At 31.4% G+C, this 13,329-nt stretch overlaps 1 protein-coding gene across 5 annotated transcripts in view; it reads left to right on the top strand.

The window, feature by feature from the left end:
• LOC143236750 (cAMP-dependent protein kinase catalytic subunit 3-like) overlaps positions 1 to 13,116 on the top strand; it is a 47,403-nt gene extending 34,287 nt beyond the window's left edge. For 2 of the 5 annotated variants that reach the window (XM_076475237.1, XM_076475239.1), the window contains exons 5-8: positions 214 to 309; positions 784 to 841; positions 1,499 to 1,576; positions 7,439 to 7,855. In XM_076475237.1, coding sequence (XP_076331352.1) covers positions 214 to 309; positions 784 to 841; positions 1,499 to 1,576; positions 7,439 to 7,567 — 361 coding nt within the window. In that variant the 3' untranslated portion in view covers positions 7,568 to 7,855. Of the gene's footprint in view, positions 1 to 213; positions 310 to 783; positions 842 to 1,498; positions 1,577 to 7,438; positions 7,856 to 10,150 lie in introns of those variants that run through there. The other 3 variants (XR_013019736.1, XM_076475236.1, XM_076475238.1) reach the window with 3 other exon arrangements.
• Positions 13,117 to 13,329: the final 213 nt, after the last annotated feature.

Here is a 13,329-nt window from a genome sequence, read left to right on the forward strand (position 1 = left end):
GTTTATAACTAAAAATAATTATTAATTATTTACAAAGAAATAATTTTATTACACGAACTATTGTCTCTGAACAGATAATTACTTATTAATCCCTAATTTTTAGATAGCATGATTATAGATCAATTAAAATTTATTTCTTTAAATAAACAAAATAAGTAATTTTATCGGAAAGAGTTATACTGCAGAAATGTGACCTCTATGTCTTAAAAATAGGTATCCACCGTATTTTGATGAGAACCCGTTTGCTATATACGAGAAGATCTTGGCCGGAAAGATTGAGTGGCCACGACACATTGACCCAGTTGCCAAGTAAGCAGAAAATTCTTTCTCTCGGCCAGTTCACATATAATCTTTCATTAATGGCCAATTTAATGTATATGAAAACCAGTTTTGTTTTGTTTTGGGGCTTTTTTTTCAGTTAAAAGATTGATGGGATTGCTGTAAGATATTTTTTAACGGTAGGACGGATAAAACACTATTCGTTATGTTTGTTTTATGTGTTATCAGAATGATCCAGTTCAGTTTAAGTTTAAAAAAATCGTCATTACATACCACATTTCGACTAGAATCACATAAATTATATGGCACTTACAATATCAAAAACAAACAGGCTTATTTATCATACATGTTAACAATGTGCAATTTAAAATGTTTTCATTTAGATAAATAACCCATTTGAATATGAAACTTAATACTGATAGTATTTTACGTTTACTGTTAAACCATCAACACATTTTGATATCATTAATTTTATATCTTTACTGTATCTGTATATTTTTATAGAGATCTAATAAAGAAGTTATTAGTTCAAGATCGAACAAAGAGAATAGGAAACATGAAGGTAAGATATTTAATAGAATTTTTTGCTTTATTTAAGATCTAAACTTACAAATTTGCATGAATACTTTTACTGTAAATGACGTAATTTTTTAGGAAGTAGTTAAATGTTAAACTATAGAATTGACAACAGAAAAATCTGTATGACTAGTGCTAAAAATCTTGAATGTTCTTTCGATATTGACGGCCCGACATTGTCAGGTGGTTAAAGCACTCGACTCGTAATCCGAGGATCGCGAGTTCAAATTCCCTTCACACCAAACATGCTCGACCTTTCAACCGTGGGGGCGTTATAATAGTCAATTCCACTATTCCTTGATAAAAGAGTAGGCCAATAGTTGGCGGTGGGTGGTGAAGACTAGCTGCCTTCCTTCTAGTCTTACACTGCTAAATTAGGGACAGCTAACGTAGAAAGCCCTCGTATAGCTTTGCATGAAATTCAGAAACAAACAAACAACGTTATTGCTTCACACATGCAAACAATCAGAATTATTTGCTTAATGCTTAAATGTTAGATCATGTCTGTGTTTCTGTATTTATTTGGTGTTACCGTTCAACTTTCAATTCCATTCAAATCAGTCCTGGTAAGCAACATTTCCATAATTATAAGAAGAAAGTCGTTATTCTTTGTGTCATGTAACTTGATCTTTGCTTATTTTAGAACGGAGCCGAAGACGTTAAAAGACACAGGTGGTTTAAGGGAACCATCTGGGATGACATGCTCAACAAGAGAGTCAAGGTATGCAAGACATTGCAGACTATATCCTTTATAATTTTGAGGAAGGTTATGTGATTGCACAGATTTTGAATTTTGAAATTTTAGTTTTCCTTTTTGCATGTTTATTTTGTAAAATAATGTATTATTTAGCTACTTTGCACACGAAACAATTAATAATTTATTACATCTATACATGAACCCTTCAAAAGTCTTGAAATTATGTGCATAAATAGACTCTGTGCTAAGATAATTCGATTATAACATGGCTAAAAATAGAGGTTTAATTCCATTCTGTGAATATGGCAGATAGCTCGATGTGGCTTTGCTATAAGAAAACCACCACCTTAACAAAATTATTTCAATAGAAAACATTTTATGGTCCCTAATTAAGCTGTTAAGTTTAAAAAGTGAACAGGTACGTAAATAAAATGTTTTTTTTCATTGTAAATTATTGTTTAATATATGTAATATATAATTACATATATATTAAATCTGCATAAAACATTTGCACAATGTTTTTTTTTCATTGTAAATTATTGTTTAATATATGTATGTGTCTGTCATTGTGCCAAGTAAACAGACATCACATCACAGGCAAATAATAAGAATTAATTAAACTGGAAAAAGGATGTTTTTATAGATTTATTTGAAATATAAAGAAAGCATACAAACTGTTGTAACATTTTAAGGTAAAACATTTTGTACATGTATCACTAAATTACAATACAAATAAATCTGAAAAAAAAAAACATTAATGAACCATTATCTTCTTATAATTTCACAAACTTCACTACTAAATTGTATGAAACTAACAAATTATTCTTGTTGCACTATAAATAAATCTGAGAAAAACATTAACAAACCAATATCTTCTTTTAATTACACAAACTCCACCACTAAATTGTATAAAACTAACAAATTATTCTAATTGGACTATAAATAAATCTGAAAAAACATTAACAAACCAATATCTTCTTATAATTACACAAACTTCACTACTAAATTGTGTGAAACTAGCAAGTTATTCTTGTTGCACTATAAATAAATCTGAGAAAAACATTAACAAACCAATATCTTCTCATAATTACACAAACTCCGCCACTAAATTGTATAAAACTAACAAATTATTCTCATTGCACTGTCTGTGCTCTTTTCAACACTGGTATGGAAACTTGCTTTTTTGCACCTTAACCTACAGACTTGCCGCTGAGCCAGTTGGGGACTTATTGTCATTTAAGTTTCAGTAAAATTATTTACATACACAAAATCTTAAAGATTGAAAGTATACAAAATTATAAATTATTTTAAATTGAGAAATATAATTGAAACACGTACAAAACTAAGAATTCTTGACATTTTGAAAATTGGTGGTAGAATTAATTTATATTTTGTATTTACTAGATGCACAGTTTATTTATGTTAATGTTTGAATGATTTACACGAGGTTAAAGTTCATGATAGGATCAAAATTTATTTTTACTCAGGATTAATAAAACCTTGGAAATATATACTGTATTCAACTGTCACATCCGTGATTAGGTTTAAGCTCAACCTAAATGTTATCTTTGAAAACTGTCCACTTCTACGGACGTTGTTACTGATAATTTAAACCTTTTATAAATGCATAAAATGAAAAAAAAAGACATTTAATGGCTTCTCTAGATTATCCCATACTAATTTGCTCTGTTTATTATTTTATTGTCTTGGTCGTGAACACCTTCCGAAGTTTCAGATGTAGTAGAACCAAATTTCGCTGCCAACCTCCTGAAAGACATGTGTATACTTTTATCTGTATGGCATAATCTCCTTACTAAGGAGGTTAAAATGCCTTTGAAAAGTCATCAAAACAGATGGAAGCCTAATAGAATGGTTTAAGGGTTGCTAAGCCAAAATCTGACATCGTATTTATATGTTCCTCGCCCCTCTAGAGATCTCGGGGGGTGTCACTCACTGACGTAATGCCTCAGGTGGCAACGGACGGCTGTCTTAACGGGGTTTGTTTTCGTGTATGAACCCCTTTGGATAACTGTATAAATAACTGGGATTAAAGAAGGAGTTTGACTGATGCATTGAAGCTTCTGAATCATGAGGGAGTTTTGAATCCCTTAACGAGAGTATTTATTTCAGTCGTCATAAAATCTAATGAAATACGTTATTTAGTATTGGTAAGTAGAACATAAAGACAGCTGGAAAAGGAACTCTTACTAAACTTTCCAATAAATAAGATTAACGTTTTTCTTTCCTTCTATAGTGAACCTAGAGTTTTTTACTCTGCATAAAGTAATTATATTGTACGGGAAACAATCGTTATACACAGTCAATTAACATTCATACTTCTATGGGACTTTCTCTAAAAATAGAATTCTTTAAAATGAAACACTTGTGTTGGTTGAACGGTATTGTCAGTAAGCACTTAAACATATGAAACTTTTGCAAATAAAAACAACGAGGTGTTTTTTTCACTAGTCATCTGTAAATATCGAGAATAAACAACGCCAACTAATATTACCTGTATAAATAATACGCTTGTGATTTTCTGTCCAGAACTTTTTTCGCGAAGTTCTACAAATTATAGAAAGGCCTTTGTTCGAAGATCCTAGATTGGATATTGGCTTTTACATTCGGAATCATCTTACCTATTTTTATGTGGCTGAACTTTTTAATGCAACATTTATGGTACATGATTACACAATATTGTTTTCATAGCTAAGACTGATTTCGATTTGAGCTTTCGGTTTTTTATTTCATACAAATAACGCTTAATATGCATTTACTTTCATAAAAAAAAACTTAGTATTACAGTATTCCCTCGCTATTCGCGGGGTTTACGTTCTTTACCCCCCGCGAATATTGGATGCAGTTTTAAAACTTCTATGTATGAGATTATATACGGTACTGAATGCTTCCCAGACACTTTCTAAAGACACTCTTACTCATTAATACAGTAATAATGTAGTAATATTCCATGCAGTCATGTATTTCACTAATGTAGTAATGATAATGTAAACACATTTTAATTTTGTACTGCAACAATATTTTAATCAAAAAGAAACGGAAGTACAGGAGGACAGTAACCCCGCATAGTATAGTTACCCATACTGTATTACTGTATCAATCAGCAAGAAGGAGAAACTAAAGCTGTCAGCCATTGGCTAAATTCAAACCTATTTCCTAGCCTCCTCGGGACCGAGCGCTGTGTGTGTGCGTGTGTAGTGCGTTACCGGCTGTACTTTGCTTTTTGCGTTGTGGGGGAAGCTGAGGCAGTCAGCCAATAGCAGCTCAGCCCATTGTTCGATAAAGACGTCAATCGATAAAACTGCTTGAGAGAGTAAATACAGACATACCCTCGAAAAGCGCTTTTAGTCTCTATGACCTACAAAAGCCCGGTTTACCGAGCATTCGTTTTTATGACGTTATGACGCTAGCCCGGTATACCGGCATACGATGCGATAGGGTTAAGAGCCTAACCCGCGAATGGGGAACCGCGAACAGGTGAGGGTATACTGTACACTCTAGACATTTGCTATGGACTTTGTTGACTCGTTTATGTACAGTGATGTCGAGAAAACTCACTTGTAGAGAAATGTATATGCAAAAACGGCTCGTTTGGGTTGAGAAAATATTTTACATAGAAGAGCGAACAACGTTTCGACCTTCTTCGGTCATCGTCAGGTTCACAAAGAAAGAAAGAGGTAACTGACTGGAAGCTGACCACATGCTTGGAAAGGGTTGTGTAACTGAGTGTCGGAATGTAGAGGGCGGTGTTAGATGTTTGAATATATAATTTTATTTTATTATACTAATATAGGTATAAAGGCGTTTCTTTATATTGGTTTATTCTGGGTTTAAGTTGTTTCATGTTCTGTACACTATTATAAATATCACTACCATGATTTATCGTTTAATTTATATATAGTTTTAGTAAATAAACTTGCATCTACGTGAGTTTGTTTGACCGTGTAAATATTTTTTAAATAGATCAAGATTTTTACGATATAACACAATGCCTGCAAGAAAGGGTAGTTTAAATGCCGTGCGTGAAAATGATATAATAACAAAAATGCAAGCGAAAGGCATGAAAACTACCGCAAATGTTTTGTGGCTTGCGGCTATTAAATAATTATTATATGAATAATTAATATCAGTGGTTGCTCGAATATAAAGTACAGTTTGAAACGTCTGAGAATGAAGAAGTGAAGGATAGATGGAAACGTTGTTGCCTTCTTGATTTATATGGTATAAGGAAACCTTCAGTTTTATGTCGTTAACGGAAACGATTAGTCTAAGAAAATCGGAATTGAACAAACCTGCCATTATGGTTTTATAGTCTATAGATCAAAGAATATAAAAATATAAATTATAAGATTGTAAAATGAAATTCACTCCTTTAATGACAGCAACAGTAGTATCATATTTAAATACATTTTCTTGCGCTATTAAAGGACATTTTTCACAGACTATAATACGATAAATCTGATACAATATTTTGTAGATCGTTTTAGAAAGTGACTTTTTATCTCCTCAGTAGCATGTACATCCATATGTACAGTTGCAGTAAACTTTAGCTAGAGGTAAATGTTAGTTTCCAACTTTATGTAATTATCTGTTACAATTGTATTTCATAATTTATTCCTGGTTATGAAAGATTCGCCTAGGAAGTGTGGATTACATATTTTTTAACAAGGGTAAACTTTTGTCTCGGAGCTTTACTTCCGTAGAACTTACGTTCGAAGCCCCATCACACCAAACATGCTAGCCCTTTCAGCCGTGGGGGCGTTATAACGTTACGGTGAGTCCCACCGTAATTTGTCCCTAATTTAGCTGTGTGAGACTAGAAGGAAGGCAACTAGTCTAGTCATCACCACCCACCGCCAACTCTTGAGTTATTAGTCTTTTACCAACGAATTGTGGGATTGACTGTCATGTATAACGCTCCCACGGCTGAAAGGGCGAGCATGCTTGGTGCGACGAAGATTCGAGCCCGCGACCCTTTAATTACGACTCGAACGCCTTAACCCACCTGGCCATGCCGGGCCCGCAATTTTAGTCGTGGTTGCATTCTACAAGAGATGGTCAATGTCCTCGCATGGATGGTAGGACGGTGCTTCTCTCTGGTCAATATTCTCAAAATTAAAGATTAAAGTCTTTGCCATAAATACAAAATTCTAAATATAGCGTTTTGTGCATGAACAATTTTACCATATAACACACTGAAGTAAACATTTGTTGTTAAACGCAAAGCTGTACAATCATCTATCAGTACTCTGCTCATCGCGGATATCGAAAGCGTTTCTCTAGCGTTATATACCTTTGGATTTACCACTGAGTCACCGCGGGGGGGGGGGGGTTGAGTAGCTAGGTAAATATTGTAATTTCTTGTGATTTTGGCCATAATAATACTTACGGTATTACATGCCAGAAATTTTTATATCGGCTTAATTTCTCGATTGTCTCTCCTTTTTTACATCTAGAAATTTTTTAAAAGTAATTTCCTTCAAGGTTCTGTTAGAGCATCTCCTATTAACTCTAATACCTTAAACATATTCTCCCTAGTACACACTTCAGTATCTATGGAAAATATTGTGAAACGACTCATTTTTCTGAAGATTAATTTTGTTCAGTCATAACACAACAGTCGTTTCCAAAACAGTTTAACAGATATTTCGTGCTATTATTCTAATGAAAGTTATTTGCTATGTACGATATTTTCCAACTTAACAAATACCAAGTTTTCTTTATCGTATACTGAATACTTTTAAGAACTATTTCCAGATATTTCCTTTTCATCTAATGTAACTGGTGATGGGATTATAAAAAAATATCTAACAAAGTTTCTTCTCTTTCAACCTTCTGCTCTACGTTTCTCTTTCTGGAATAAACTAGCCTCCTCTACTACCATATGTCGGCTCTGATGGAGATACGAGGAACTTTGATAACTACCCGGAGAAAGATCACTTCAAGAGGTCACCACTCCTGAATACCAACGAACTGGAAAGTTTCAACGGCTTTTAGAACACTAAAGAAGACTTGTTTGATTATGTACATAATAAAGTATTCTATAAATTAACAACTCAAATAAGCTTGGCTTGTAAATACAGAAAGTACGTTCATCCCTGTAGAGTAACAGTTTATCTCTTTTGTGTCAATTTAATATTTATCTATTTTTTCCTGCTTGATTTTACAGTGTTTTTAATCTCAAAAGATCTCACCTAGCAACAGTGCTCATTTCAAACGTAATTTGTGGATCTTATCTCTACAAGTAACCATTAAACACATTTAATAAATTCTACTTTAATGCAATAATTCATCCCATCTTGACTAACTTATTTGAAGAAAATTTACACGTGAAAGTGAAAAACACTAGCCCAGAACCTATCTTTTAATATGTTGATGAAATTAATGTTCAGTATAAATGAACTTGTATTTCCAAGGAATTTCCTATTCATCTTAGACATACTAAAATGCAAATTTACAGGCAGTTATTCTTTTTCTTGATCATTAATGTAAGCCTAACATTTTTTCGTTAAACTTCCGTTTCAGTTATTTTCTTCTCAAAAATAAAGTTGGAAGATGATTATTTAGTTGTTACTTCTTTTAAATGCAGGACAGTTTGATATTATATGTCCATCTTTGATGATGGTTATGGTCAATGCCGTAAAACCAAAAGTTAATGATAATGACTTTTGGAAAAATCTACCATATTATTAATGGCAGACGTACTTCTCTCAAGTAAATATGGGCCTAATATTGTTACATTACCATAAAATATTTTGTTGGAACTATCAAATGGTAATAGGAATAATTCATGCCGTAGTCGTAGTTATTAGTTACATTTTAGATATTGTTTGGTAACATAAGTTTAAGATCTCTATTCTTAATATATAAGGACTTAAGTTGCTTCACTTAGGTATAAAAGATTGCCTTCCTGGTGTTGTACTTTCTTTATTTCGTGTTCCAATAACCCTTTCCCTGTATTAGATGCTGAAAATTTACTCTTGCTTTCCTGGTAGAGGAAGTAAATACTTTCATATAAGGACGAATGACATAATTACATTTTAATTAAATACGAATAATAAAACAAAATAACAAGCACGGCTACATAGACTAGAAGTAGGTCGTGAAACGTGTTGAAAATGTAGCTAGAAAACTACAAACATATGAATTAAAAAAGCAAAATTAAAAAGCAGTTTTAATAAAGCGTCTGGATTTGTTTTCAAGTTAGCATTCATCCATTCCCAGTTTATTCCTCTCACAAACTGTTCAACTATCTAGAGCCAAAATGTAACTAATCTCTTTGTTTTTTGTTAACCCCCAGAATTAAAATCACTAAAATTAAGTAATGACAACCCGTATATGCGCGCGTGTTCAATTTCTACTGCAGTTTATCACAATTTAATAAAAGTAACTCCAATTTGTTGTTATTTACAGTAAGTGAATCGCATGGTGGCATTGCTTTTTATTAGCATATCAAACTGAAAAATAAAGATAATTAAAAATTTCATTAAATAGTTATTTAATATGCTTACAGTCATAAGAAAACGAAGAGATAATATGGTGGAACACTTGAAAATGTAATAGCGTTTATTCTGTAGAACAGCTCATATGAGGTTCAGTAAAAAGATTAACACATTATAACAAATAGTCAATACTGATATTAGTAATAAGCACGGTTTTGAAAGTAACGTTACTATTTTTAATTGTTTTTAATGTATCTGAAAAATACATATCAATATTTTCTTGATACAATACTAACAGTCATATGCTAAACTTCTTCAAGTAGTTTATCTATTATTTTACTTGGGCTCATATTGACTAAGTGCAAAAGAGGGTACACAATACATACATATGTGTATATATGTGTCTTATCATTATATAACGTTGACAGTTTCGGATCAGGTTTGAAAAATAAGAGATGCAAACAACATATGAAAATTCTCTATTCTTGATCGCCATCTGTCGTTACAAGCTAGCTCTTTAGGTAACGCCATGGGTCATTAGAACTGACTAAATACTAACAAGAAGAATCCATTAATTACTTCCATAGGTGTATCAGTAAGCTTTACTGATGACCTCGATGCGTCAGGGTAAGTGACCATAGACTAGCACTAGCATGTAATATCTACTAAATACTGAACTCATGGGATCAGTAAATCTGCCTGATGACTAGCGAGAAGGACACAATGATTACTATGTCCAGTGTAAATAACAAACCATTATTAACATATTAACAATAAATTCTTTCATAACAGAAGATTTAATAATAATAATTCATTCATTACAACAGTAACATTGTAAGAAATATGTTATATTGCCGAAACTTAAAACTTTTTCTTGGAGACAAAATATGTTGTGTTTGTTTGTTCTTAAGCACAAAACTGAATAATGGGTTATCTGTACTTTGCTCACAGTTTAAGAGAACTTCAGATAAAAAAAAGATAATCAAGTATTGATTTGGTTAAAACGAATTTATTACATAATATTATTTGTTCAAATATTTTATGTTTCGGTTATGTCTTTTTCTTTTTTAGTAACGTTATCGAATTGACAACCTAGTAAAAATAATTAAAACTGATTAGTGACATTGTACTTTGACAGCCTCCCATCATTCCCAGTGTGAGCCACAATGGCGACACTCGATACTTTGACCGTTTTCCGGACAAGAAGTGGAAAAACGACAAGAAGAAAGTAGAAGATGAGGGATTAGCGTATTTTAAAGATTTCTGAATGTTCCTAAAATTCAAATTCTGTGAATAGCCTGATGAAAGAAACTTATCGACATTTTTATACACAATTTTGCTATTTCTTTCAAGAACATTCTTGTAGAGGAAATTTATAAGGAATATTAGAAATATGTAGACCTTTGAAAGTAAGTTTTAAAATCGGTTCATGAGAAAAATATTTGTATTTGTGGGGACATTGGTATGAGTTTCTTTCAAATTATTAGCTGTTCGTATAAAAACTTGATATTTAGCTTCGGTTTTCCTGTATTAATTTTCAAATTTTTGTGTATATATACACAACCTACACAAGTCGAGAGACAGTTAATTAAGTTTATTTCTATAATTTATAAATAATTTTAATCTATCTTCAAATTGTATTTCGTATAGCGTAAATGTTAATCAGTAATTCTAATGAGCAAAGTTTCAACAGCGTAAGTCGTAAACCAGTATGTTCTATCGTGACCAAACGATTAAAATTTAATCTCCGCAAATCACAGAGCAAGGGCCTATTTACGAAGTGCGTAAAAATGAAGAAACTTGTAGTGGTTACCATTTATTCGTCCAGTAAATATCATGTGCATATAGTATTTTTTCTTAGAAGCTTTGTAATCAATTTATATTATTTTAGTTTGACACATTCAGAATTAAATTGAAATATTCATATGTTTTGTGCGAATGCTTTGGTTCTGCTTCGAGTGTAAGTGTCATTACATGACTAAAAGAAATAAACGTTTTCTAGACGTAGTAAAAACCATTATTTTTACTTTTCAGAATAAAGTGCAAGGTTTCATGAATAAGAACCAGAGGACCTCACACAAAATAACAGTTTCAAAGCAAATAAGAATTAACATGACTCCGAGTTATTAGTAAGCTATAATTCCTTCATAATAGATCTGACAACCTTAAATTTCGGTTTGATATTTTTGTGGTTCAAATGAAATAATAATTTATGGATCAGTATTTATTTGCCAATCAACGTTCAAGTATTTCATCAATTCTGTATGAAAATTAGTAGTTTTATCATATGGCATTTAGACGCAGCACATATCATTTTTCACTTTCAGGGTATTTAGTTTTTGTCATGCATTTTCATCATTTAAGCCTAAACTGAACATTCACAGAAGCGAATTGGTACAGACAAACGAGTACTACTGTTTTAGTTTTTCACTCATGTATTCAGTGCATCATTGAAGTCATATGACGCTAATCAACAATTTTTTTTTTCCGACTGTAAATTAAATAACTTTTGTTTTCATCATAATTTAGATCTACCAAATTTGTACCCAGACAAGCTGTGTAGGTATAGTGTTTTCTTATTCAATGTTTCATCATTGAATTGATATTAAAAAAACTCGACAATACAAGGATACGTCAGGCTAGTGTTAAACACGAGATTTGGCATATATTTCAGTACTCATCAGGTGAATAACTCACAAATATTTTTTATTTCTAATTATCCTTGTACGGGAAGTACTCTTGCATAATTCTGATACGTACAAAATTATCAACTAGCATCAGTGTATTTAGATAGCACTTCATCGTGTGGATTATATATATATATATATAGTTTTTAAGTTAATGTCTTACTATGATCATTTAGCATATTAAATCGTTTCTTTATGACGAATAAATAACATTTGTAAAACAACCACACTTCTCTGAGTAAAACATTGGTACTTTATTGTGAAAGAAAAAAAAAAGACTGCGATTTTGTTTACAAGTATTTTTAGTAGTTGTATATATATATATACTTCTACAAAAGTATAGTATTAAGCTGACATACGTTTCTAGTTGCCTCTTGTTTTTCTATCTCCTAATCTGTGTCATACTAAAACAGTTAATAGGAAAACGAAAGATAGGTAATAAAATCTAATTTCATTTCTTCAATTCACGATCTTTTGGTTTATGACGCATGAAATGTTGTAAGATCCCCTTTCATAAATCATTTCCAACTAGAAATTTGATCACTTCACGAGTTATTTTGTACGAAAAATTTTCATATCAGAGTGATTTCTTACAAGTTTGTAATTAAACTCCACTGTTGATATTTTGATCGTTTTAAAATCTTAGAAAGAAAATACTGCCACCGATTAAAAACTTCAGTAAAAGATACAATGAGAAAAATCTGTATACTGTTTTCATTTTGAAACAAATATTAACAGACAATATAAAACGTTTTACTCTAGAAAGTGATTAAGTATTATACAATATACCACCCAGGAAGGGTTAGAAATAGAAAAGTTGCTTTATTTTAGTGTGCGTGTAAGCTTTTTTGGCTTTGTTTCAAATTAATTCATGTTGAAACTTAACAACTTGATTTCTATTTCTGTTTCTTTGTGATCTTTTTATTTTTTTAGATGTTTGTTCAGCTCATATTTCCATTTTATTCAAAAGTGGTAAAACTGTTTTTGGAATAACATTGAATCCATGAATCTTGAGAGCAAAAACCATAATTTAGATGTTTTAAAAACACTACTGAAACAAATATTTTGAGCAAATTCTTATTGTATTTATCTAGTTTTTAAATTTTGTTTTATTGAAGACATTTCATATATTAAATGATTATTTTAAAATTTTACTAGGTATTGTTTTATTTTCTGGTTATCATAGTAATTTAAAACATAAATATCTGGATTCTTTACCTATTGTTTTCAGTCGCTTAAAACAGAAATGCAAGTAAATTCTGCTGTTTCAACTGAATGTTCTCTTAAGTTTAAAAAAGTCGTAAAATGTATATTTGTCATATAATTTTAACAATTTAATATAATTATTCATTGGTTTGAAACAGTATCAAGTGATCTTTAGTTCTGTAATCAGAATATTAAAAGATTTTAGATATAAGTGTGGTCTCGTTTTACCTACAGATGAATCTGACATTTTTGAAGTAGTTTTCAAGTTATCTACCAACTTCATGATGTCTAGGGATTAGTGGCTATTTTCTCTTAAGCTAATATTTAATTTTAGCTATGTGCAAACATCACTGCTATTTTCATTTTGTAAACTCCATTGACAGAATACATATTTAACAGTTTTGTAACATAAGACTGGCCAAAA

This window comes from Tachypleus tridentatus, chromosome 13 (assembly GCF_004210375.1).
Source record: "Tachypleus tridentatus isolate NWPU-2018 chromosome 13, ASM421037v1, whole genome shotgun sequence".
Classification (NCBI taxonomy): domain Eukaryota; kingdom Metazoa; phylum Arthropoda; class Merostomata; order Xiphosura; family Limulidae; genus Tachypleus; species Tachypleus tridentatus.